Raw genomic sequence first — 27,516 nt, forward strand, 5'->3', positions numbered from 1 at the left:
ACTCAATAATGTGCATGCAATGTCAATACAAAAGCATGGTTGCAAAATGTATTTATTTTTCTTCCCCCTGTCTGGCTTAGACATATCAGACAATTAGAATTCAGCTTCCTAAAGTGGTAAAATTGTGTATCATCAGCATAACGATTAATAATTCATTGCACTTTCTTATTGTACATCAAATGAAAGGCAAAAAGAATACTGTAAGACCCAAGATTGGACCCTGCGGTACACCAAAGTAAATTTTAAAAGAAGAAACAACAAAAATAAGTGGAGCACATGGAAATGATTTTCAGATGTTGGATGATTAGATGCTTTTACACTGAAAAACATCATCTCTTATTTTTGTATATTTTATGACAAGTGTATTGTTTCACATCAATTCACAATTATCACGCGAAGATGCCCTTCTGGTCTTACCAGTGCAGATCACGGCTGCCAGAAAGAAAGCTGCTTTGTGCAGGTCCATGGTAAGGTCCTCTGACTAGCAGCTCATGTTCGATAAACCGAGGTACCTCCTTTCATATTAGTGGTGTTCTTTTAGCAAACCAGCAGGTGACATAGGACAGTTCAATTGTTGGTTAATCATTGGCTCGAAAAAGGAGGTCAAAACAGATCAAAATCCTTGTAGATTTTAGGATAAGAAAAACAAATGCACCACAGCATTTCTTTCACAATGTGTTGTAAAAATGCTCTGCTGCGTCATGTGCTCTTTGTTAGACCGTTATCAGAGATGCACTGACAGACTTGAGCAGGTTAAACGTCTGAGGGCGGGGTTAAACATTTCTTTAGCTTAGTGTTGGACAATGAGAGGCATCTACACCAATCAGTCACAACATTAAAATCACTGACAGAAGAAGTAAATATCATTGACCATCTTGTGTCAAAATGTTTTCTTTAATTCAGGGAAAAGGACACAACTGGAGAATCAACAAATGAAGAAACTTTTCAAATGAAACAAGTGAATGGTTTTATTTCTGCGGCTTAAAAAACAATTTTTCAGCCGATTAAAGAAAATAAATGTTTAAATCTTAAAACCAGGCTCTGCTTATTGTGTTTCGACCACAGGAAACAAAACAGTCGCGTTCTGTAGTTTTTTAACCAGCTTTGATGGTTCTCTCAATCCAGTCAACAAACTTAGAGACTCGAACATAGACTCCGGGGTTCTTGGCCAGGGCACATCCAAAACCCCATGACGTGACACCCTGCAGGATGTACCTGTTCTGTGAATAACACACCAGAGGACCACCACTGTCACCCTGCAGGGAGAAAACACACATGTATCAGAAGATATTTTGCAGTTTCCAGGTTAGCTGATAGATTAAATGTCCCTGTACTGTCCATGTATTTGAACAGTTGTCTAAATACTACATTAAAATCTCATCTGTTTTGAGAGGGATATGTCACTATAGACAGCCCTGTGTGGAAAATATAGGCATTTAATGCAAATCGCTCAATTTCCAGGGGTTTAAAAGTAATTAGGCACTACTAAATGTGTTTTGGGCCGCAGTGGGTTATTTAAATGTAGGTTCATTTATAAAACAGCTCACACATGGCCAAGAGTTTACTGAGGCCAAGTCAAAACCTTAAACTTGTGTTGTGTTACTCAAACCATTCCTGGACCAGTTTTGCCTTGGCATGAAGCATTATCCTGCTGAAAGAGGCAACTGCCATTAGGGAATACCGTTTCCATGACAAGATGTACAGTGTCTGCAACAGTGGGGTAGTACATGTCAGAGTAACATCCACATGAATGGCCACATTCACTCTGCCTTTGTTGTTTTTTTCCCATAGTGCATGAGCAGCTTATGAACTTATTCAGCAACCCCGTGACTATAGTTGTACTAAGATGTTATAGGAATACCACAAAGCATATTCATAAAAATATTGACATGTTCTCCATATGGTTGTTGTGCATATAACTCCTCAGGGACATGAGTCACCAAGACATGTCACACATTGTTGTAAATGTCTCAGTGAGTACTAAATTGCCTCACTGTGTTTCTTATCTGTGGTACCACCATATGTGCACAAAATGGAGGCTCAAGGCAGTATATGAAAGTAAGGGCACTGAGCACAAATTCTGTCAGGCAAGTCACCATGTGGTGCATAGTTGATGGAGAAGCGTGTGAATAGGTTCAAAGGGACAACAAATGGTAATTAAAAACAGTATTTTGCATTTGCTGGCTGATGTTAGCTGAATCTTGCTGTTTAGCTATGTGATGCTTTTTTTTTATCAATGAAAAGAGTAGCGTCTCTAAATTCAAATGACACCAATTATGGAGTGGAGCAGGGTGGATTGTGAGTACTGTTGTAATTCCATTTAGACTGTCCCTCATAGCTCCTGTAAAACATGCAAGTTATTAACACACGTTCTTTAAATAAAATACACTTGGACAATTGTTGTCATATGTTTAAAGTGTGAAAATTTTGAGACTTAAGCAAAAAACACCACACAGTCTTTTGTATGATATAGTGCCCTACCTAATGAGCCTGAACCGGCTCATTAGGTAGGCTCATTACCTGGCAGGCGTCTGTTCCACCCAAAATATGTCCAGCACACATCTCGTGGTCTTTGACTTTTCCCTTCAGGAAGTCCGGCTGATTACACATCTCATTCTTGATCACAGGGACACGAGCTTGCTTCAACAGGCCTTCACCTCCAGTACCTGCAAAACATGTGCTGCCATGCTCATAAACATCATCATTACAGGATTTCAGTCAGTTACAGAACTTTGACATGTGTTTTAGTGCTGATTGGAAACTTCAGGGCTTGTTTGCAGACAAAGATAATTCTGCTTATTCTATGAACTCATTGTATCTGTAGAATTTTAGATGTTTCTCCATCCTCTAAATGTCTATTTTGGAGATATACTTTTGAAATCACTGTTATTTTTGGGAAAGATTTAAGTCCATTTTTATCTAAATTAATAAAGACTTACCTGGAAAAAAAATTTGAAGTCATACAAGTAACGTACCTTGAGTATCACCCCATCCAGTAGCATAACAATCTGTTCCATGGGGGACAATATAGTTCCTGCCTGGCAGACAAGCCAGCATCACTTTGTCGTTTAATAATGCAGGTCTAAAAACACAGAAAGCACATTGTAAAAGCATTAGTTTCAGGTTTATTAAAAGGCATCCAAGTTGCCCTGATTTAGTACTGACTGATACTTTAATCAAAGTGATGTTCTTAAATGTCTTATTTTTAAAAACAACAGTTCACCCTTGCAAAAACTGTCCCTGTGAATGACAGTGAATTGTTTAGGCTGTCACCTCTGCCTTCCTCTGTGTTCTGTGTGTTGAGCCAGTAAATGACCTTGGACTGACATCTAGTGGCCAGTCATTTGTTGTGGGTAGCAAGGTATAACAGGGAGGAGACTATTGAGCCCTGCAGGCTCCACCTGTGCATCTCCTCACATGTGCACATCTCTATTACCTTGTCCTTTGTCTCCTCTGGGTTGGCGTGGCACCTGTGCTGCAAAGGTCTCCTTTGTGTGGATTATTTGCGGTTCTCCAAGTAAGTTTCGTTCTGTACCATCTTTATGTTGATTAGGTTGCTGCAGTCGGCTTTAAGTTTGTTTTATTGTTATTAGGAGGCAGGTGGACTTCTGGATTAATGAGTAATAAATAATCTTTCTGTGCTATGATTAGATCATCACTGTTTGGGGCATTAAGTAAACAGTTTGTTGGTATGATACATTCACGTTATAACTGTTGGGCCATGGAAAGCCACAGATGAAGTGATTAATTTGTGGTATTTCAGTGAACTGTTGTGATAAAAATTCTTTACGACTTATATGAATACACTGCCAACGAAGTGCAAAACGCTGTAGTTACAACGCAACGTCTACCTGCAAAGCTTTAGCAACAAAAGGAGCAACTAACTCTGCTAGAGAACAAAGGAGCGACCGGTTTCCTCTGATCTGCATCTCCAGAACACAATACAGAAAGACAACAATCTTCCTCAGACTTGGTCACTAACTGGACATAGATAACGTAGACAGAGACTGTGTACAAATGATTTTGCTTAACTACAGTGTAAAACATTACAGCCCCTTTAAGTTATGTGAATGCGCTTCTTCTCTTTAACTCCAGTAGTCATGACAAGATTTTGATACTGAACTCAATTTAATAAGTTTTAAAAACTTAAACTGTCTTGTCCATGCGGTCAATGTTCATTTAACTAATGTCTTTAAGTTCTGAGTTGGAAAAAGCAATGGGGGATCAGGAGGAAGGGTGATATGACTTGAATACTGGGAAATATAGAGGCTGCCGTTAATTTCTCATCTTTTTATTAAACAGAACAATTACTATAAAATGGTGACACCTTTGAAACAAGGCTCTAAAAAGAGTATTAATTAATTATACCACGGTATTACAACATCAACAAAGACATAGCATAAGTGTAATGGATGAGTGGATTTTAGAACCTACCAGGAATGAATTTCAAAGATCAAACTATGATCAAATTTTAATGTCCTCCTCTCTAAACGGACTAAATAAAATAAATGTCAAATTTCTGAATGAACAAAATGTGAGTTGAGTCTGTCTGAAGTTTACATAAACTTTAAAACTTGCCATTGGTCGTCAAGATGAGAAATCTAAGTAGAAACAATAACATTAGTGCTCTCAACTTAAAATGGATACTGTAACCTAATAAGTTGTTTTAACTCATGGTATCAAGTTGAAACAATGAATGAGGTTTTCTTCAGGTTGAGTTTACTCACATTTTTAAGGCAGCAACTTGTTTTACTGACTTGAAATTTTTTACAGTGTAGTGTCTTTAAATGTGCTTATTTCGTTTGGCCAGAAACACAAGCAGGCCATTTAGTTTTTCATAAACTTTCACTAACAATAGCTGAAGTTGAACTAATTTAACCTTTCAGTGCATCATGGGTATTTTCACAGAGAGTAATTGATGGCATCATTAGTAAGTGGTGGTAACATAATTAGACTCATACTGACCTCCTTAGTTTGAGCAGAGCAATGTCGGCTCCGTTAGGTTCTCGCACCACTTTCACCGGTCTCCTCTCTTGTTTGGACAACTCACTGCCTCCCACTGTGTGGATACCCAGGTATACGGAATAGAATACAGTCGGTATCGGACTGCAAATAAATAAATAAATAAATAAATAAATAAATAAATAACACACTGGTTATCCAGTGTTTGTATTATTGCAGGACTCAGTGTTTGAGGCCTGGGCACACCAAACTGACATCAAAGATGGCAACTTAAACACACCATAAATGCCACAGCCAACAGCCAGCCAGGACATACACACCGATCAGCCACAACATTAAAACCAGTGACGAAGTGAATAACTTTGATCATCTCGTTACAATGTACATGCTTGGAAAGCCAGCACCCCCACCCCATAGCAATGACACTCTACAACAGTAACAGCCATACCCAGAAGAACAAGCCACACCAAAAAGAAAATGCTCAGGAAGGGCTGACAAAATTTGAAAAATAACCCAGGTGTTGAGCTGACCAAACTGATTGAGTAACTGCAAAATTTGCTTGAAGAAGCCCCATCCACAGAAGCCCCTCCACTCAACCCACTACCAACGTCCTGATGCCAGACAGTACAAGACTGCCGTGTCAATTCCCTGAACCATTTTGGAGGCACAACAGAGACCTACACAATATCAGATAGAGTTTTAATGGTTGGTTTTAATGTTGTGGCAGTTCAGTGTATTCTGCATGAAAGCAAGTGGCTGCAAGTCAGCTTGGTGGACCACGGCTAATGTACTCTGCTCTGACCTCTTCAGACAGTGTGTAGCAGTGAGGACCCACTGAGGGTCAATCAGAATTCCTCCACAGAAATGGCCTATTCTTCTGATAGACAGAGAGACAGATATTTACAACTATTAGGGATTCAAGACAGAAAAACAAAGCAACAAGAGCAAAACATTAAAGGAAACACAAATAAAATGTCAATGTGCACTGTCCATTAGTGCAAAATATTTTCCTTAACAGAATCCATACAATAAGTGACAGTCAAACTTCCATTACACTCTTATCCATGTGAAACTATTCCTATTGTCTGCTTCGGTAAAAACATGACATTTTTCTTCAAAAACCTTTACATCATATTTTATAAATGCAGTTTGTCCCTTGTCGTATTTTAGTGATGATCTACTCACCTCCTCCGGAGGCTGATTTGCCAGGGCCATGAGTGAGGCGTAGACACACAGCCGCCGACAACACGATCCAAACACTGTGTCTGTTCAATAACTGGTGTCCCGCAGTTGAATGCAGCTACAGCAGGGGTGGCCAACCAGTCGGAGGCTAAGAGCCACAATTTTTACTGTGTTACTACAAAGAGCCAGATTTACTGTAAATGTCACACGTCAACATGATAATAACAAAAACTGACTCCCACAGAAGTAAGACCACCGTCATTTCGCTGTTTGCATTTTTTCCCTGCCATTTTGAGAGCAAACTTGGTAGGCCTACACCAGGGATGGGCAACCTAAATAATGGAGGGGGCCACAATTTCTCATCGACACTACCACAGGGCCACATAAGACAGCACACTTAACCATATATGATAAAACTTCCATTTTAAATATGTTTGTGTGTGTATAATTAGATTATATATAGATGTATATGTGTGTGTGTGTGTTTATTGAAGCAAACAAAAAATAACCACTTACTGTGATTTTATTATTATTATTATTATTATTAATTTGTGCATTTTTACACCAAGAAAGAGTTTAACATTTCCCCTGTATACCCACTCTACCTCACCACTATCAGCAGTGGGCATTTGTAAAAAGTCGCTGTTGTTTGCGTACTTTTGATTTAAGGTCCGCTACAATAGCAGCCCTTGCAGCTTCAGTATACTTCTGGTATTTAACTTTGTGCAACGTGTTGTAGCGGCGACTTAAACTGAAATCTTTCATGGCAGATAATGTCTCTAAGCAGATTTCAACATGAACGTAAGAGCCGCATGAAACCGGGCAAAGAGACGCATGCGGCTCGGGAGCCGCGGGTTGGCCAGGCCTGAGCTACAGGCAACATTCACAATCTTGAATTATATCACCAGGAGGAGTGAAAAAAAACAAAAATAGAAACTTTGGTTGAATTTACATAAGTTACCAAAATGAAGTGCTTAAAGTCTTTACATTACATGAGAAAATAGATTCTGTTATTACCACCTTAAAAGTGACATTGAGTGTACTTTTAAGGGTACATGATTAAAGAGTCTTACCAGTGCATTTTGGTATGCTGCAGTACTCCCAGAGTGTTTCAGGGTCAGTTGTGTAACACCAGGGCCTCGGCTGATTATTAGGGTTACGGCAGTAGTTATTATCTAGGCCTCTGACAAAGAAGAACACAGACGACCTCAAAATTAAACTTGTAGCAACATTTGCTGTTAAGGTATCTGATTTCTCTCTTTGAGTTTTACCAATATTGTGTCCAACCCATTCATATCGTTGTCAGTAGACCTAGTTCCCTGGTCCAACTCTTACTTGCATGGGTAGTTGTTTGGGATGTACATGTGTTGATGTGGCGTCTGAGCTGACCATCTCTGGCAGGTTTTGCCAGACTCAGTTACAGCAATCGTGCCGCGGTACGCTGAACCTTTACCAGAGACACATGTCAGCTCTGGGACGATGGTGGGAGGCTCTGATGCTGAGGACAGAAAACAAGATGGACTGGTCATGGAACTACCAACAAGTCAAGTCGAACACACTATGCAACACTGACAGTTTGAGAGTCTTGTGGAAGATTAAATAACTGATTCTCAAAATATGACACTGGGTAAATAGGGACATAAAATTCACAGAGTGAACTATGGACAGGTATAGTATAGTTTTACTGTAAAAACATTGACCAAACTTGCAAAGAAAGCAAAAATTAAATGTCAGGACTTACTGCAGCGAGGTATAAAGCAGTAGTCCCATCGTATATATTCGTTGGTGGTGTAGCACCAAGGAAGGGGATCTGAACTGGGGTTTCTGCAGTAGTTCTCCTCAAGGTACTTCTCTGGATGTCTGTAGAAAGCATTAACAGAAGTATTCAAGCTTTGATTTAGGTTCTACAGAATGTTCTTACATTTCCACAGTAGGTGAATATAAAGAAATTCTGAAACTTTAGCTGATGTGGTCTTACCTGCTGGGATCGTGTACATGGATGTGAGGTATCTGGGAGTCCCAGCGCTGGCAGGTGAAGCCATTTAGAGTGGTGGAGATTTTTCCTCTGTAGTCCTCACCATTACAGTGCATACAGTCCTCTACAAAGGAACAGTCACAGAGATCTGACAGTTTCTGCTGTATTGTCAAGTAATGCCATGTGTTCACTTCTTGCACCTTCTGACAACAATGCTGTAAACTATGACCTCAGTTTTAACTGATCCATTGTTTCCACATGTGTTTCAGTATGCACCAAGATGGGTTTTTTCTTCTCCACTTTAATGGCAACTATGAATTTATTAAATACAAAAAGATGACCGAGATGGAGACATGTTTTTGACCTTGCTGCCCACATCTTTCAACAACTTGTTTCAACAACTTTGTTTGCTATGTACATTGAAGTTTTAGCAATAGCGATAAGACAAAATTCAGACATTAGAGGGGTAGAGATTGGGAAGGAAGTACATAAATTAGCACTATATGCAGATGATATAATTATTTATTTAACTTCGCCTGAAAAATCAATTAAGCACTTGATGAATGTAATTAAGGACTATAGTTTAGTATCAGGATATAAAATAAATGCAAATAAATGTGAATCATTGACTATTGGTGCACAAATACATTCAAGTCTCAAACAAGCCTATAATTTTAAGTGGGATATAGAGGTGATAAAGCACCTTGGCATATATATTAGTAAAAACTTAGAAGATTTATATGTAAATAATTATGGCGAGTTGGAAAAGAAAACTAGACAGGATTTAAAGAGATGGACATTAATTCCTAATGGAATATATAGTAGAGTGGAAACAATCAGAATGATGGTCCTCCCACAACTCCTCTTTTTATTTCAGGCACTACCAGTTACTCTACCAGAGTCTTTTTTTTAATTCTTGGAACAAGATTATAGCTAATTTTGTTTGGAATGGTAGAAAACACAGAGTTAAATATAAATCACTAACTCAAGCAAAAGAAAAAGGAGGTTTGGGAGCCCCAAACTTCAAAAACTACTATTATGCAACACAAGTATTGATAATAATGAAATGGATGAGCCCTGATCCTAAGGCAAAATGGATTAATATAGAAAAAGAGCTAACAAATGGACTAATTGGGACTCTACCATACTTAAAGACAGAAACACAAAAACAATATCTTCAGACTTTTTGCATTGGAAGTACAATTAATAATTTGAAGAAAATGTGTAAAAGACTGAAAGTGCAGAGGGAGTGTATCTTACTTAGAGAAATGGTACATGACTCGGATTTTCAACCACATAGAACAGATAAGATTCTAGAGTGCTGGCCAAGTAAGGGTTTACATTATACTCACAATTATTTAATGATAATACTATAGAATCATATGAAACACTGGTGTCTAGATATGACTTAGAAAAAAAAAACAGTTTTTTAAATACCTGCAAGTAAGGAGTTATATCAAACAGAACAAAGAGGGGGAGCTAGATAACTTTATATTAAAATTCATAGCAGAAAATAGAACTAAAAATACTTTAAAACTGGCAAGTATCTACTCAATCCTGCAAAAGGCAACACCTAATGGAAATTAAGATAAAAACACAATGGGGGAAAGAGTTATGTATAGAGATTTCAGATGAAGAATGGGGAGAATCCTTAAAACAAAATTTTAAAATAACGCAATCTAAACACTGGAAAGAATATGCCTGGAAAATAAGCCAAAGATATTTCATTACTCCAGATAGATGTAGAACAAACATAGCAACAGAGGGAACAAGCTGCTGGAGTGAATGTGGCGAGAGAAAAGCAAATCAGACGCACATATTTTTCACTTGCTCAGTAATTCAGGTGTTCTGGCAAAAGGTAATGAGCGATATTAAATACATACTGGAAATTACAGCACCACTTACACCTGGAAGTATTTTGGGTTTTAATACAACCCTTAACAACAATGTTAGGGACAGATACATATTTAAAATGCTAAGTTTAATGGCACTGAAGCAAGTGACCAGGCTTTGGAAACAAGCCAAACCCCCAGACTATCAAGCATGGTACAAGACAATAGAACAAACACTGGAAATGGAAAAACTCACCTTAACAGTTAGAAATCAAATAGAAAAATGGAATAAATTGTATCCAGAGCATATAGTTAGAAGAATAACCATACTTTCTAATAGGTGCATACAGTAGATGGATACATGCTCGCACGCACACACACACACACACACACACACACACACACACATACACACCCACCCACACACGCACACACACACACACAGACAGTGGAGCTGTGCCTTCTTTTTTTTTTTTTTGTACATATGTGTGCTTATATGCGTGTATGTATGTATATGTATAGGTATATGTATATGTATGTATTTACCCCATTTGTTTTGTTCCTGCCATGTGAAGTGGTCCCCCTGGTGTTTCTATTGAATGTTATTCCGAAAAAAGAAAAAAGAAAAAAAAATGTAGTATGATAAAGAAGGTAATGTTTATTGAACTTGAAACTTGATATAAGAAAAGTACTACAATAAAGTAATAATAAAAAAATTAAAAAAACTTGTTGGTTTTCTACTTCCATGTGTCTGTTGCTCTTATAAATTCATCACATCTCCAAAAAATGAAGCGAAAGAATGGATTTAGTTTCAATCAGAGAAAAAACATCAGATCAAGTGTTTACATGGTTTTAGCAGCTAATATTTTCATATTGTACAGATTATGAAAGATTTACACCGCACGTCTCAATCTGATTAAAAAATTCCTTCTGATCAAATCAGTTTCTTCTAACTGAGGTGAGCACACATAAGATATTTTTATTCAGATTTTAAGTGGAATACTAGTGTCCATGTGAACACTGCAGCTGATTCACTGGATATTTAAAGCCTACAGCAACAGTCCCCTATCTTTTATGGTTTCCATAAATTCCCAAAGACCAAAAGACATTAGAAAATCACAGGAGAAATTTTAAAGAGAAATCCACCTTCATCACAATTTCTTATTCCATTTATTGTGTGTACTTTTGAGGGTATATGATAAAAGAGTCTTACCAGTGCATTTTGGTATGCTGCAGTACTCCCAGCGGGTTTCAGGGTCAGTTGTGTAACACCAGGGCCTTGGCTCATTATTAGGGTTACGACAGTAGTTATTATCTAGGTCTCTGACAAAGGAGAACACAGATGAACTCAAAATTAATGTTGTAGCAACATTTGCGCTCCATTTATGTCATTGTCAGTAGACCTAGTTCCCTGGTCCAACTCTTACTTGCATGGGTAGATGTTTGGGATGTACTTGTGTTGATGTGGTGTCTGATCTGACCATCTCTGGCAGGTTTTGCCAGACTCAGTTACAGCAATCGTGCCTCGGTACGCTGAACCTTTACCAGAGACACATGTCAGCTCTGGGACGATGGGGGGAGGCGCCGATGCTGAGGACAGAAAACAAGATGGACTGGTCATAGAACTACCAACAAGTCAAGTCGAACACACTATGCAACACTGACAGTTTGAGAGTCTTGTGGAAGATTAAATAACTGATTCTCAAAATATGACACTGGGTAAATAGGGACATAAAATTCTGATCTTGTATTGAACACAGGGAACTATGGACAGGTCTAGTATAGATTTACTGCAAAAACATCGACCAAACTTGCAAAGAAAGCAAAAATTAAATGTCAGGACTTACTGCAGCGAGGTATAAAGCAGTAGTCCCATCGTTTATATTCGCTGGTGGTGTAGCACCAAGGAAGGGGATCTGAACTGGGGTTTCTGCAGTAGTTCTCCTCAAGGTACTTCTCTGGATGACTGTAGAAAGCATAAACAGAAGTATACAAGGTTTGATTTAGGTTCTACAGAATGTTCTTTCATTTCCACAGTAGGTGAATATAAAGAAATTCCTAAAGTTTAGTTGATGTGGTCTTACATGCTGGGATCGTGGCCATGGATGTGAGGTATCTGGGAGTCCCAGCGCTGGCAGATGAAGCCATTTAGAGTGGTGGAGATTTTTCCTCTGTAGTCCTCACCATTACAGTGCATACAGTCCTCTACAAAGGAACAATCACAGACATTTGGCAGCCTCTGCTGTATTGTCTACCTGACCTGATACTGAATGTTTCTATTGCATTTTTTTAATTAATAAATATATGTTTTTTTTACATAATGTTTTAGTATTCAAAGTAATGCTATGTGCTCACTTCTTGCACTTTACCACAACCACACTATAAACTATGACCTCGGTTTTTACTGATCCACACCCACACACACACAACACACAACAGACAAACACACACACAAATATGCACTCACACACACTGATTCTGGCTTCATTCATCTTTTCAACCACATATTTGAACAAGTGATTGAAAAAATGAAGTGTTTTCTGCTCCTCCTGGAAGATCATGAGCAATAATGGATTTACAGAAAGAAATGATCATATCAAGTGTTTACATGGTTATTGGGAACTAACATTTTCCTACTGAGTTCTCATTTTTTGGCCTGTTTTCGCTGAGAAAGAGTTGAGCTACAGTGAGGCATTCTTTTTCATAGTGGCCCATTATTGTGATTATTTTTGTGATCAGGTTCTATGCAAACACAGAACCTGATTCAAAGGAGGCCTCCAGAAAAATGTTGGTTCACACATTCACTGCAAAGTCCAATAATAGAATTACAGTCTGAGTCTGAGTGTTTACTTTTCAGTTCATCTCTGCTGTGATTGCAGACCCAAACATAACTGCTCACGAAACACAGACTAAATATTAACCACAATTTAATGAAAACATAAAGAAAGGAAATCATAATAAAAACAAAGAGGCATTAGCCTACTTATACTACATAAAAAAAGAGTACTTACCATTTATTCCATAAAAGAATAAGAAGCGTTTGTCCCGGGTCACCTCCGTTTTAGAGTTTGCTGCTGACATCCAGACAAACAATAACAATTCCACACATTAATTGTTGTTAAACGCCATCCTGGACAAAATACTGGGTCTGAAGTTATACGGTTCTTTGTTCAGCATCAGCTAAGTCAGCACCACAATCTTGTCAGCATAAATTAATTGAGTGATCTAGGAAGGCACTGAGTTATTATTTCAGAAATTAAAAAAATGTAATCTCTTGCAGTGAAATCAGATTGAATTCCTGTAGATTAGTGTAGTAACACAGTATGTAACCACAGTACTCTGAGTGGAGAGCCTCAGTACAATAGAGAACATGATTACTGAGGGTACAGTCAGCATTTTAAAATAAAAAAAAAAAAGAACGGTTGAAAGACAATGTTAAAAGTGTATCTGCAAAAATCGATCTGTAGTCAGTAAGAAATCAAAATATTACGAAGAAGTCTTCTCATTTATTATCCGAATGTGATTGTTGTTGCTTTAAGTCTGGTTTATACTCCAAGAGAACCTTTACACAAGCTAAACAGTAAATATGAACTACAACTTAATTTGTTGCCCAGTTAAACAGTTGCAAAATCGGCGTTTGCAGCCCTTAACTGTACACAAATATTAATCACAACAAGTTCACAACATGGCAGAAAACATTAATAAGTTACACTACATTAATTCCTCTCATAATGTAACTATTATGTTATAATCCCGTTGAGAAATTTCAAATTAGTAATTCTGAAAAGCTGCTTGAATGATTTCAGGGATAGATTTATAGTTTTATTACTATCGCTATATTCGTCAGTACTCTGTGGCCGTCATCAGTCTGTGAGCTGTGGACTTTGAAATGCATTGTGAGAATCCAGTGAAACTAACTTGGACAAATCACAGTGTGATATCAACACAGACAGGTTATCACTTACTTTTATAAAGTGTTTTGCCATCTGGCACAGACATACCAGATTTCGTAAAAAGTTCAAATAGTGTATCATCTGCATAACAATTAATAATACATTGCACTTTTTTATTGTATATCAAGAGAAAAACTATATTGCAGGTCTCAAGACTAAACTCTGCGGTACACCATGGGCAATAAAATAATTGATATAAAAAATGTGGAGCATGTGGAACTGAATTTCAGATATAAGGTTCATTCTCACAGTAGATGTCCTGTACAAACTGAACACTCAAAGTCGTCATAACACATGACACTAAGGAGAGGTCTGCTCCTTCTGCTTTTATCTATTTATTTTTAAATATTATCTAAGACAAAGGAAACAATGCTTGTTGTCTAAAGGACAGACAACTAATGCTGAGCTGCTTAGAAGGGGATTATCAAGAGTTTGTGTTGTCAAACAATTTGATTTGAATGATCTGGTTGAGAGGAACCAATGTTGGCCATTCTCCTCTAATCATTTAGCCTCTTCATGTGGTCAGTAGTTATCATACAAATGAAACGTAATTACAAGACACCTTGAGAAAATAAAAATGAATAAAAGTAATTTTTGAGATGTGAAACAGAGTTTTAGACAAATCTTTCAATACCTTCGGGTTTGACTGAACAGTAAAACAGCACTGAAACAACAGTGGAGTCCTAATGAGGTGCTCCCACGCTGATGCTCATCAATTATTTTTCTATAATTTATGACAAGTGTATAGTTTCACATCTATTCACAGTTATCACCTAAAGATGCCCTTGTATCTTACCAGTGCAGATCACAGCTGCCAGAAGGAAAGCTGCTCTGTACAGGTCCATGGTGAGGTCCTCTAACTAGCAGCTCATGTTCGATTCACCCTCTGGAGGGACGCTCCGGCGCGTCCAGATCACATGACCAGTTTAAGACGATGTAGCAGCCAGACGCAGTCTCACTGAGCCTCCTCTTCAACTTGTGTAGAAAGCATGGGCGTCTCACCCGTGGGGGATGGGGGTGTTGCAACACCCCCACTTTTTCAACAAGCTGATTTCATCCCCCCCACTTTTTCCTAAGGTATTAAACCGTTTGCCCGCCCTGGCTGTGTACCAGCGTACTGAAATGGAGCGCACCTCAGTCCCCCAGACAGTTAGATTGATTGACAGCCATCCAGCCAATCACAGTCATTTGACCAAACCCACTAGTTCCTTCGCCCGGCAAAGTAAACGCTAACACGGAGCTTCCGACCCGTCACTCGCTGCAGCAGACAGCGAACAGAGCAGAGGTATGAAACGGTAATTTAACTAGTTAATAATGTCGAATTTTCTCTGTAAATAACGAAACTATTAAGCAAGCCAGGTGGCAAACAAAGTTAATGCAAAGTTTTGCAAGCATTATTCTTTTTGTTATAAATGCCAAAAAGGAAAAGGCAGCAGAAGATTGACTTATTTTTCCACTCAAGTTGTCATGTAATTAGGTGACAGGAGGGAAACAGAAAGCTGTCAATCCATAAATGCACTAATTCAATTGTATAGTAGTACAGATTCTTGCATTAATGCCATGTAGGTGTTCATTTATGTAACTTAAAGGTATTTGTTGGAGCTTAAGACTTTATTTTCAATGAAGAAAATCCCCTACATCAACTCATCCCTGTTACTGCTCTCAGAAACTAGAAAAAATAGAAATGAAGACAATGAAATGCAATAAAACTATTAAAATCTTAAATAATAAGAGGAATAAAATAATAATATAGAGTACGATAAAGGCTAGAATGAAAGATTAGTTAAAACAGATTAGAACAACAAAATATATGTGAAATAATAAGAAGCAGATAAAAGAACAACAAAAGAAATGAATGTTTCCTCATCAAAATCAAGTTTACATAAAATATTTCAACACTTCCATGTTCAGGAATATTAACATTGAGTTCTTTATGTAGGATGAGGAAGGGAAGTCCAGGCAATGCAATATTATTTGCATATTCTGATGAAGAAAATCTAGAATGAGACTGAAACAGGGGCCAAAGGCGGTTGCGGTGCTCATGTGCTACCCCTCGAACCCCCCCACTTTTAAAATTGCTGCTCCACCCCTGGTAGAAAGTGATAACTTCAAACTATACACCATTTTTTTTTTTTTTTGTTTTAAATTGTGTTGACAGGCCAAGTAAAATAGACTTATTAAAAATCATTTACGGCATGCTTTTTCCTGAGTGTTGTCATCATTTTGGTGCGTGTTTAGTGCAGGAAGAAACGACGAAAAGGAAAAGGTCATGCTCGCAAGCAAAAAACAAAAAAACAAAAAAACATGACCCTTAACAGGAATAACATGACACCCTGAGACATTTGTGACCTACTTATTTACTTACCTTACTTATTAGACATTACTTATTGTGACTCCTGATAGTTTTACAAATGTTGTAAATAGTTGTTCAAAAAATGCCTGATGCATTACCTGCATTTCAATGTAAATAGTTGTAAATAACTTTGTTGTTTGCTAATTTTTTACATAAATTTAGATTTGCATTTTAAGTTGTAAAAATGGTTCGTTAAATATGTTTGTGGTTTTCACAGTCAAAAAGTCAAAAAAAGTTTTTTCTGCTTGGATTTTATGTTTTTAGTGTGGCTTGAGGTCCACTGTGTTAATACAGCATGTCAGAATGAAAAAAGAACTGTAAAATCACACGTGATGTTGTGCTGAAAAGAATGACACCAAACAAGGTAAACCTGTTTTTAAAGCAACACTAAAGAGTTTTTAGTACCTTAAAATAATGTCAAAAATAGTTTCAGTGATTTATCACCTCAAAACCGGGTGAAAGCCAATTCTGTATTCGCTTTGCGGCCCTCTATTTGCTGTAACCGCACTATGTAACTTTGCTTCGTCGGGTAGCGTTTTTGTAGTTCTAAAAAGACTACAAATTTGACCTGCTTTACGGCAACGCGGCTACAAAAGCCGGTAGGTTGAGGCTCAAATCAGTGAGAGAGTGAATCAGATCAGTGAGAGAACACTCAGCAGGTGTGTGGAAGATACCAGCTTCATGACAGAGCCTGCAAAGAAAAGGAGGAGTGTACTGTCCGATGAGGCGAAGAAAAGAAAACGAGAGCATGATAAAGAAAGAGCTAAAACGAGAGTGAATATCGGACCGGCTCATACTCGTTGGCGAGAGCTGAAGGAGCTGAAGGAGGCAACAAAATGCAAGACGGATGGTGACTTGGCTTTGCTGCTGCTGGACTTGTAAGTAATACCGGTAATCCTTTTTTCAAACAGTGTGCATCGGTGTTCAATACATTGTCAATTATTTTTTCGGCTCATCTTAGCTAAGGCGTTAGTTATTGTGCTAATATATATGTAACTATCGCTATGGCTCATGTTAGCTGAGGTGTTCGCTATTGTACGTAACTATCGCTAAGCTAAATATCGCTGTAACTATCACTGCAAGCTAAGACAATAACTGCCAAAATAACCCCAAATGTTTGATCGTTCCCAAAGTTGTTGATTCTTAGTTCACAACGGTCTCTGAAACTTTTTTCAACAACATTCACAAGATTTTCACAGACAATGCAAATGGCTATTACATGCTAAACTGTTAGGCAATACGTTTCTTTATTTTTCATCCTTATGTAAACCTATCTGGCTATTGCTAATCTGCCGTTTCAAATTTACAGTTTCACACAGAAATAAAAATAGCAAGCAATGTCATTATTTTGTTTTACTTCATTCTAATGTTGCAATACATCATACTTTCGTAAAATCATGCAACCTACTCTACCTTGTCACTGGACATCCTTCAAATCGTTGATTGTTTCCAAAGCCGGTTCTGCATAAACAAATAACGTGCCTGTGACAGTAGAATGCAGTAGGCTAACTTATTTACGACGGAAGTAATGGACAATTACACTTCCAACCAGTAGGGGGACCGAAGAGGAAAACTTCTTTAGTGCTGCTTTAAGATGAAATATAAAGGTAAAACCGAAAGTAGTCAAAAACGGTCAGTTATAATATAGACCCCAGAGGGTTAACAGAGATACCTCGTGATATATTAGGTTTTTTTTTTTATTATTATTATTATTGTTGTTTTTTTGGGCAAACCAGCAGGACATATTCATTCATTCATTCATCTTCTATACCCGTTTAGTCCTGTTACGGGTCTGCTAGAGCCTATCCCAGCTGTCATCAGGCGAGGGGCAGGGATACACCCTGGACAGGTCGCCAGTCCATCGCAGGCAGGACATATTGGACAGCTCAATTATTGTTAATCATTGGCTCGAAAAAGTTGGTAAAAACAGAACATAATTCCAATACACCACAGCATTTCTTTTTCGATGTGTTGAATATTAATAAAAATCCTCACGTGCTCTTTGTTAGACTGTCAACATGATGAACCATGGTGTTCATGACTTGGAGAGTTGGGAGAGCATTTGTAGCATCAGAGATGCACTGATAGACTTGAGTAGGTTAAACATTTCCTAAGCTTAGGGTTGGATAGTGAGAGGTATCTACACCGATCAGCCACAACATTAAAAGATAGGAGAAGTACATAACATATGACAACTCAGTATTCTGCTGGGAAACTTCTGGACCTGGCATTCATTCATGTGGATGTTACTTAGACATGTAGCACCCACCTACACCAGACCAGGCACCCCCACCCCATAGCAATGACACTCCTGGATGGCAGCAGACACCCCATCAAACACTTTAGGAACAACTAAAAAAAACATGAAGAACAGCACAAGGTGTTGACCTGGCCTCCAAATTCACTAGATCCCAAACTGATCAAGTATCTGTGGGATGATCCACAGAGGCCCCTCCCCTCAACCCACAGGAACTTTCACTTAAAATATCTAAATTCAGCCATGATTCAGTGCAGAAAATAATCTAAACATATCACTTTTTACTGAATTCAAAATACAGTGCCTTGCAAAAGTATTCACCCCCCTTGGCTTTTTACCTATTTTGTTACATTACAGCCTTTAGTTCAATGTTTTTGTAATCTGAATTGTATGTGATGGATCAGAACACAATAGTCTAAGTTGGTGAAGTGAAATGAGAAAAATATATACATAAAACTATTTTTTAGAAATAAAAAACAGAAAATTGGCATTTGCATATGTATTCACCCCCTTTGTTATGAAGCCCATAAAAAGCTCTAGTGGAACCAATTACCTTCAGAAGTCACATAATTAGTGAAATGATGTCCACCTGTGTGCAATCTAAGTCTACACCTTTTTTGAAAGGCCCCAGTGGCTGCAACACCTAAGCAAGAGGCATCACTAACCAAACACTGCCATGAAGACCAAGAAACTCTCCAAACAAGTAAGGGACAGTGTTGTTGAGAAGTACAAGTCAGGGTTAGGTTATAAAAAATATCCAAATCTTTGATGATCCCCAGGAGCACCATCAAATCTATCATAACCAAATGGAAAGAACATGGCACAACAGCAAACTTGCCAAGAGACGGCCGCCCACCAAAACTCACGGACCGGGCAAGGAAGACATTAATCAGAGAGGCAGCACAGAGACCTACGGTCACCCTGGAGGAGCTGCAGAGTTCCACAGCAGAGACTGGAGTATCTGTAAATAGGACGACAATAAGCCGTACGCTCCATAGAGTTGGGCTTTATGGCAGAGTGGCAAGAAGAAAGCCATTACTTTCAGCAAAAAACAAAATGGCATGTTTTGAGTTTGCGAAAAGGCATGTGGGAGACTCCCAAAATGTATGGAGGAAGGTGCTCTGGTCTGATGAGACTAAAATTGAACTTTTCGGCCATCAAAGAAAACGTCACATCACATCACCCAAAGAACACCATCCCCACAGTGAAACATGGTGGTGGCAGCATCATGCTGTGGGGATGTTTTTCAGCAGCCGGGACTGGGAAACTGGTCAGAGTTGAGGGAAAGATGGTGCTAAATACAGGGATATTCTTAAGCAAAACCTGTACCACTCTGTGCGTGATTTGAGGCTAGAACAGAGGTTCACCTTCCTGCAGGACAATGACCCCAAACACACTGCTAAAGCAACACTTGAGTGGTTTAAGGGGAAACATGTAAATGTATTGGAATGGCCTAGTCAAAGCCCAGACCTCAATCCAATAGAAAATCTGTTGTCAGACTTAAAGATTGCTGTTCACAAGCACACACCATCCAACTTGAAGCAGCTGGAGCAGTTTTGCAAAGAGGAATGGGCAAAAATCCCAGGGGTAAGATGTGGCAAGCTCATAGAGACTTATCAAAAGCGACTTGGAGCTGTGATTGCCGCAAAAGGTGGCTCTACAAAGTATTGACTTTAGGGGGGTGAATAGTTATGCACATTGACTTTTTCTGTTATTTTGTCCTATTTGTTGTTTGCTTCACAATAATAAAAAAAAAAACATCTTCAAAGTTGTGGGCATGTTCTGTAAATTAAATGATGCAAATCCTCAAACAATCCATGTTAATTCCAGGTTGTGAGGCAACAAAAAATGCCAAGGGGGTGAATACTTTTGCAAGGCACTGTAGAACGTCTTACCCATAACTCGAGTGACAGAATATGTTTTAAATTCACTCTTAATAAAAATTTTTTCTTTTACTCAGGAAAATGGACAAAAGTGGAGAATCAACAAATGCAGAAACTTCATTCATGATTTTATTTTTGCAGCTTAAAAAACATTGAAGCATGTTTGTAATAGGTACATGTTATGTAACGTATGACTTCCCTGTTTTCTTTGTATTAAGATTTATTTTTCAGCCGCTCATAGAAAATAAACATTTAAATCTTAAAACCAGGCTCTGCTTATTGTGTTTCGACCACAGGAAACAAAACAGTCACATTCTGTAGTTTTTTAACCAGCTTTGATGGTTCTCTCAATCCAGTCAACAAACTTAGAGACTTGAGCGGAGACGGCGGGTTTCCTGACCAGGGCACATCCATAACCCCATGATGTGACACCCTGCAGCATGTACCTGTTCTGTGAAAACCACACCAGAGGACCCCCGCTGTCATTCTGCAGGGAGAAAACACACATGTATCAGAAGATATTTTGCTGGTTAGCTGATAGATTAACTCCTTGACGCCGAGTGTTGCAAATTCCCGACGCACTGCTTCCGCTCAGACTGCAGCTGAAATAACACATGTAATACTCCAATGTCGGTTTGTGCACATTCAATACATACCTAGGAACCTTTTGCAAGCACTAGTTTCTCGTAGGACCAGTCAGAGTTCAAATCAAACACACAAATAATTCATTTTTTTTTTATTATAATTGTAAATCAAATCAGGCGTCAAGGAGTTAAATGTCCCTGTACTGTCCATGTATTTGAACAGCTGTCTAAATACTACATTAAAATCTCATCTGTTTTGAGAGGGATATGTCACTATAGACAGCCCTGTGAGGAAAATATAGGCATTTAACACACAGTGCTCAAATTCCAGGGGTTTTAAAGTAATTAGGCACAACTAAATGTGTTTTGGGCCACAGTGGGTTATTTAAAGGGGTCCTAGAATCAAAACCACATTTACGTTGTTCCTGTTGAATTTAGGCTCCGAGTGGTGTCTAAGGACCACACCAAAAACTTCACCGCCTTCTCCAGCCTGCTTTCGTATGCAAATTCAAAACTAGAAACGGCCGTGTTGAAATGGGCAAATCTGAACAGAGCTCCGATATTACGTAATAGGCGCCCAGCCCTTTTGGATACACCCTCTCTCATTTGCATGTTCCAGCCCACTGTAAGGGCGGAGGCGTTAGCTAGCTAGTCCCAGCGACAGCTAACCGCAGTTTCTGACAAGAGGGATACGGTATGTCGGACTATGCGTGTAATGTTCCAGGATGTTTGGGGCAGGTCAAGACTCTACACAGACTTCCCCAAGAACTCAACTGTCAGCGGGAATGGTTGATGTTCATTTACAACCGCGTTCCACAGAGCTTCAACCCGAGGTTGGTAGTTTGTTCTGCCCACTTCACCCCGGAGTGTTTCTCCAACCTCGGACAGTATCAAGCCGGCTGTGTCGCCGGGATAGCTCAGTGGGTAGAGCTGGCGATCCATGTGCCGAGGATGAGTCCTTGTTGCAGCAGCCTAGGGTTCGAGTCCGACCTGTGGCTTTTTGCTGCGTGTTATCCCCTCTCTCTCTGCCCCCTTTCCTGTCTATCTTCAGCTATCTCTATAATAAAGGCAACAAAAAGCCCCCAAAAAATATATTTAAAAAAAAGTATCAAGCCGGCTTTGGCTCTAGCTTCAGCCCGGTGGATTAGGCCAATCAGCTTTCAGGATATGTGGGCCAATCAGCCTTTGGGTAAACTGGCCAATCAGCACGCAGCTCATTTCATTATTCATGAACTTGCTGAGTGGGCGGGAAAAACAAACTGTTTCATTGCAGGGCTTATTTATGACCTTGTATTAGGCTCTCTAGCAGTGCTCCTGGGGCGTTTTCAGCCCCACAAATTTACATATGCCATTATTTAGGCTCAAAGATCAATTCCTAATGGTCAAAAAATGTGTTCTAGGACCCCTTTAAGTGTAGCTTCATTTATAAAAGAGTTTACTGAGGCCAAGTCAAAACCTTGAACTTGTTGTGTTACTCAAACCATTCCTGGACCATTTTTGCCTTGTGGCAGGAAGCATTATCCTGCTGAAAGAGGCAACTGCCATTAGGGAATACCGTTTCCATGACAAGATGTACAGTGTCTGCAACAGTGGGGTAGTACATGTCAGAGTAACATCCACATGAATGGCCACATGATCTCCCAACAGAACAATAGTGAAAGCATCACTCTGCCTTTGCTGGTTTGCCTTTTTCTCATAGTGCAGTGTGAGTGTTGTGAGTTCCCTGGGTAAGCAGGACAGAGCGGGAAAATCCCACAGGACCTGTAGTGTTACAGATGCTCTGACTGACTTTTGAAGTCCTCACAGTTTGTCTCTTGTCAAAGTCCCTCAAATGTTTCCACTTGCCCGTCTTGCTGCTTCTAACATCAACTTTGAGGAAAAAATGATCACTTGCCGTCTAAATTATACCACCTTAAAAGTGACATTGTGTGTACTTTTGAGGGTACACGATAAAAGAGTCTTACCAGTGCATTTTGGTATGATGCAGTACTCCCAGCGGACATCAGGATCAGTTGTGTAACACCAGGGCCTCGGCTCATTATCAGGGTTACGACAGTAGTTATTTTCTAGGCCTCTGACAAAGGAGAACACCGGCGACCTCAAAATTAAACTCATAGCAACATTTGCTGTTAAGGTATCTGATTTCTCTCTTTGAGTTTTACCAATATTGTGTCCAACCCATTTATATTGCTATCAGTAGACCTAGTTGCCTGGTCCAACTCTTACTTGCATGGGTAGTTGTTTGGGTGGTACTTGTGCAGGTGTGGCGTCTGATCTGACCATCTCTGGCAGGTTTTGCCAGACTTAGTTACAGCAATCGTGCCTCGGTACGCTGAACCTTTACCAGAGGCACATGTCAGCTCTGGGACGATGGTGGGAGGCTCTGTTGCTGAGGACAGAAAATCAGATGGACTGGTCATAGAACTATCAACAAGTGAAGTCGTACACACTGTGCAACTGATAGTTTGAGAGTCTTGTGGAAGATTAAATAACTGATTCTCAAAACATGACACTGGGTAAATAGGGACATAAAATTCTGATCGTGCATAGCACACAGGGAACTATGGACAGGTATAGTATAGATTTACTGTAAAAACATCGACCAAACTTGCAAAGAAAGAAAAAATTAAATGTCAGGACTTACTGCAGCGAGGTACAGAGCAGAAGTCCCATCGTTCGTATTCGTTGGTGGTGTAGCACCAAGGAAGGGGATCTGAACTGGGGTTTCTGCAGTAGTTCTCCTCAAGGTACTTCTCTGGATGTCTGTAGAAAGCATAAACAGAGATATTCAACTTTTGGTTTAGGTTCTACAGAATGTTCTTTCATTTCCACAGCAGGTGAACATAAGGAAATTCTGAGACTTTAGCTGATGTGGTCTTACCTGCTGGGATCATAGTCATGGTTGTGAGGTATCTGAGAGTCCCAGCGCTGGCAGGTGAAGCCATTTTGAGTGGTGGAGAGTTTTCCTCTGTAGTCCTCACCAATGCAGTGCATACAGCCATCTACAAAGGAACAATCACAGAGCTTTGACAGTATCTGCTGTATTGTCTAGTAATGCCATGTGTTCACTTCCTGCACCTTACGCGACAACACTGTAAACTATGACCTCAGTTTTAACTGATCCATTGTTTCCACATGTTTCAGTATGCACCAAGATGTTTTCGTTCTCAACTTTAATGACAACTATGAATTTATTAAATACAAGATGATAACCAAGATGGAGACATGTTTTTGACCTTGCTGCCCACATCTTTCAACAACTTGTTGGTTTTCTACTTCCATGTGTCTGTCGCTCTTATAAATTCATCACATCTCCAAAAAATGAAGCGAAATTATGGATTTAGTTTCAATCAGAGAAAAAACATCAGATCAAGTGTTTACATGGTTTTAGCAGATAATATGAAAGATTTACACCACACGTCTCAATCTGATTAAAAAATTCCTTCTGATCAAATCAGTTTCTTCTAACTGAGGTGAGCACACATAAGATATTTTTATTCAGATTTTAAGGGAAATACTAGTGTCCATGTGAAGACTGCAGCTGATTCACTGGATATTTAAAGCCTACAGCAACAGTCCCCTATCTTTTATGGTTTCCATAAAATCCTAAAGACCTAAAAACATTAGAAAAAATCACAGGAGAAAATTTAAAAAGAAATCCACCTCCATCACAGTTTCTTATTCCATTTATTGTGTGTACTTTTGAGGGTATATGATAAAAGAGTCTTACCACTGCATTTTGGTATGCTGCAGTACTCCCAGCGGGTATCAGGATCAGTTGTGTAACACCAGGGCCTCGGCTCATTATCAGGGTTACGACAGTAGTTACTATCTAGGTCTCTGACAAAGGAGAACACAGGTAACCTCAAAATTAAACTCGTAGCAACATTTGCTGTTTAGGCGTCTGATTTCTCTCTTTGAGTTTTACCAATATTGTGTCCAATACATTTATATCGCTGTCAGTAGACCTAGTTGCCTGGTCCAACTCTTACTTGCATGGGTAGTTGTTTTGGGTGTACTTGTGTCGATGTGGCGTCTGAGCTGACCATCTCTGGCACGTTTTGCCAGACTTGGTTACAGCAATCGTGCCTCGGTATGCTGAACCTTTACCAGAGACACATGTCAGCTCTGGGACGATGGTGGGAGGCGCCGATGCTGAGGACAGAAAACAAGATGGACCGATCATAGAACTACCAACAAGTCAAGTCGAACACACTATGCAACACTGACAGTTCGAGAGTCTTGTGGAAGATTAAATAACTGATTCTCAAAACATGACACTGGGTAAATAGGGACATAACATTCTGATCTTGTACTGAAGTCAGGTAACTATGGACAGGTATAGTATAGATTTACTCTAAAAACATAGACCAAACTTGCAAAGAAAGCAAAAATTAAATGTGAGGATTTACTGCAGCGAGGTATAGAGCAGTAGTCCCATCGTTTATATTCGTTGGTGGTGTAGCACCAAGGAAGGGGATCTGAACTGGGGTTTCTGCAGTAGTTTTCCTCAAGGTACTTCTCTGGATGACTGCAGAAAGCATAAACAGAAGTATTCAAGGTTTGATTTAGGTTCTACAGAATGTTCTTTCATTTTCACTGTAGGCGAAAATAATTTTTTTTTTGAAATTTTAGCTGATGTGGTCTTACCTGCTGGGATTATAGTCATGCTCGTGAGGTATCTGGGAGTCCCAGCGCTGGCAGGTAAAGCCATTTAAAGTGGTGGAGATATTTCCTCTGTAGTCCTCACCAATGCAGTGCATACAGTCCTCTGCAAAGGAACAATCACAGACATTTGACAGCCTCTGCTGTATTGTTTACCTGACCTTATACTGAACGTATACTGAGCCGCATAAGTGATGATGATTGGCTAAGGAGGGTAAGATTTCATGGTAAGCCAATCAGCGGCAGGGCAGCATTCAGTTGGGCGCGTGTTGTTTACACACAAACGCGCATAACAGTATCACACAAACGATCAGAGATAGACTGCAGCAATGGCGAGATTGGAGAATTCAGAGGTAAAGTTGCTGTTTTCAAGGTGGAGGTATAGGCACTACTTTAACCTCATTGAGGTAAAAGGCAAGAACGCACACGTGAAGTGTACATTATGCTCAGAAGGAAATCTAATTCTAAGACGTATTTAAACATATATTTTTTTTTTAAGTAACGCAATAGTTACTTTCCCTGGTAACTAGTTTACTTTTATAGTGGAGTAATTCAGTTACTAACTCTTCAGTTACTTTTTGGTAGAAGTAACTAATAACTATAATTACTTTTTAAAAGTAACGTACCCAACACTGGCTGTAACTGATCCACACATCATTTTTGTGATAGTGGTGTCTATGTAAACAGAACCTGATTCAAAGGAGGCCTCCAGAAAAATGTTGTTTGACACATTCACTGCAAAGTCCAATAATGGAATTACAGTCTGAGTCTGAGTGAAGAAAGTGTTTACTTTTCAGTTCATCTCTGCTGTGTTTGCAGACCCAAACATAACGGCTAATGAAACACAGACTAAACATTAACCACAATTTAATGAAAACATAAAGAAAGGAAATCATAATAATAATAAAAAAAGAGGCTTTAGCCTTCTTATACTACATAAGAAAAGTGAACTTACCATTTTTCCCATCTAAAAATACGGAGCGTCTGTCCCGGGTCACCTCCGTTTTAGAGTTTGCTGCTGATATCCAGACAAACAATAACAATTCCACACATTAATTGTTGTTAAATGCTGTCCGGGCCAAAATACTGGGTCTAAAGTTATATGGTTCTTTGTACAGCATCAGCTAATTCAGCACTACATTTTTTTCAGATAAACAACAAAAGGACAAAGTCATGTCCGCATAAATTAATTGAGTGATCCAGCAAAGCATCGAGTTATTATTTCAAAAATTAAAAAATAAATATATAAATTTATCTCTTACAGTGAAATTAGACTGAATTACTGTAGTTTAGTGTAGTAACACAGTATGTAACCAGAGTACGGTTGAAAGACAATGTTAAACGTCTATCTGCAATAATTGGTCGGTGGTCAGTAAGAAATCAAAATATTGCAAAGAAGTTAGTCTTCTCATTTATTATCAGAATTTGATTGTTGCTGCTTTAAGCCTGGTTTATACTCCAAGAGAACCTTTACACAACCTAAACAGTAAATATGAACTACAACTTAATTTGTTGCCCAGTTAAACAGTTGCGAAATCGGTGTTTGCAGCCCTTAACTGTACACACATATTAATCACAACAAGTTCACAACATGGCAGAAAACATTAATAAGTTACACTACATTAGTTCCTCTCACAATCTAACTATTATGTTATAATCCAATTTTCTAGAAATTAGTTATTCTGAAAAGCTGCTTGAATGACTTCTGGGATAGATTTATAATTTTATTACTATCGCTATATTCGTCAGTACTCTGAGGCTGAGATCAGTCTGTGAGCTGTGGACTTTGAAATGCATTGTGAGAATCCAGTGAAACTTACTTGGACAAATCACAGTGTGCTGTATAATGAATAATTGTTGACCAGCAACT

General features: G+C 38.9%; 1 protein-coding gene across 1 annotated transcript; it reads right to left on the minus strand.

Moving 5' to 3' along the window:
- Window positions 1-971: 971 nt before the first annotated feature.
- Window positions 972-26,183, minus strand: LOC311499414 (plasminogen-like). The gene is made up of 21 exons (XM_084560365.1): window positions 25,632-26,183; window positions 25,394-25,512; window positions 24,974-25,136; window positions 24,712-24,821; window positions 23,863-23,983; window positions 23,626-23,744; window positions 23,208-23,370; window positions 22,890-23,055; window positions 20,728-20,884; window positions 12,036-12,156; window positions 11,799-11,917; window positions 11,379-11,541; window positions 11,107-11,274; window positions 7,886-8,004; window positions 7,480-7,642; window positions 7,218-7,327; window positions 6,148-6,292; window positions 5,754-5,839; window positions 4,962-5,059; window positions 2,521-2,688; window positions 972-1,256 (listed from the first exon to the last, which is right to left on the minus strand). The coding sequence occupies exons 1-21, from the start codon at window positions 25,742-25,744 to the stop codon at window positions 1,095-1,097; spliced, it is 2,853 nt and encodes a 950-aa protein (XP_084416491.1). The 5' UTR covers window positions 25,745-26,183; the 3' UTR covers window positions 972-1,094.
- Window positions 26,184-27,516: the final 1,333 nt, after the last annotated feature.

The sequence above is a fragment of the Chelon labrosus genome (assembly GCF_963514085.1).
Source record: "Chelon labrosus genome assembly, chromosome: 14".
Classification (NCBI taxonomy): Eukaryota; Metazoa; Chordata; class Actinopteri; order Mugiliformes; family Mugilidae; genus Chelon; species Chelon labrosus.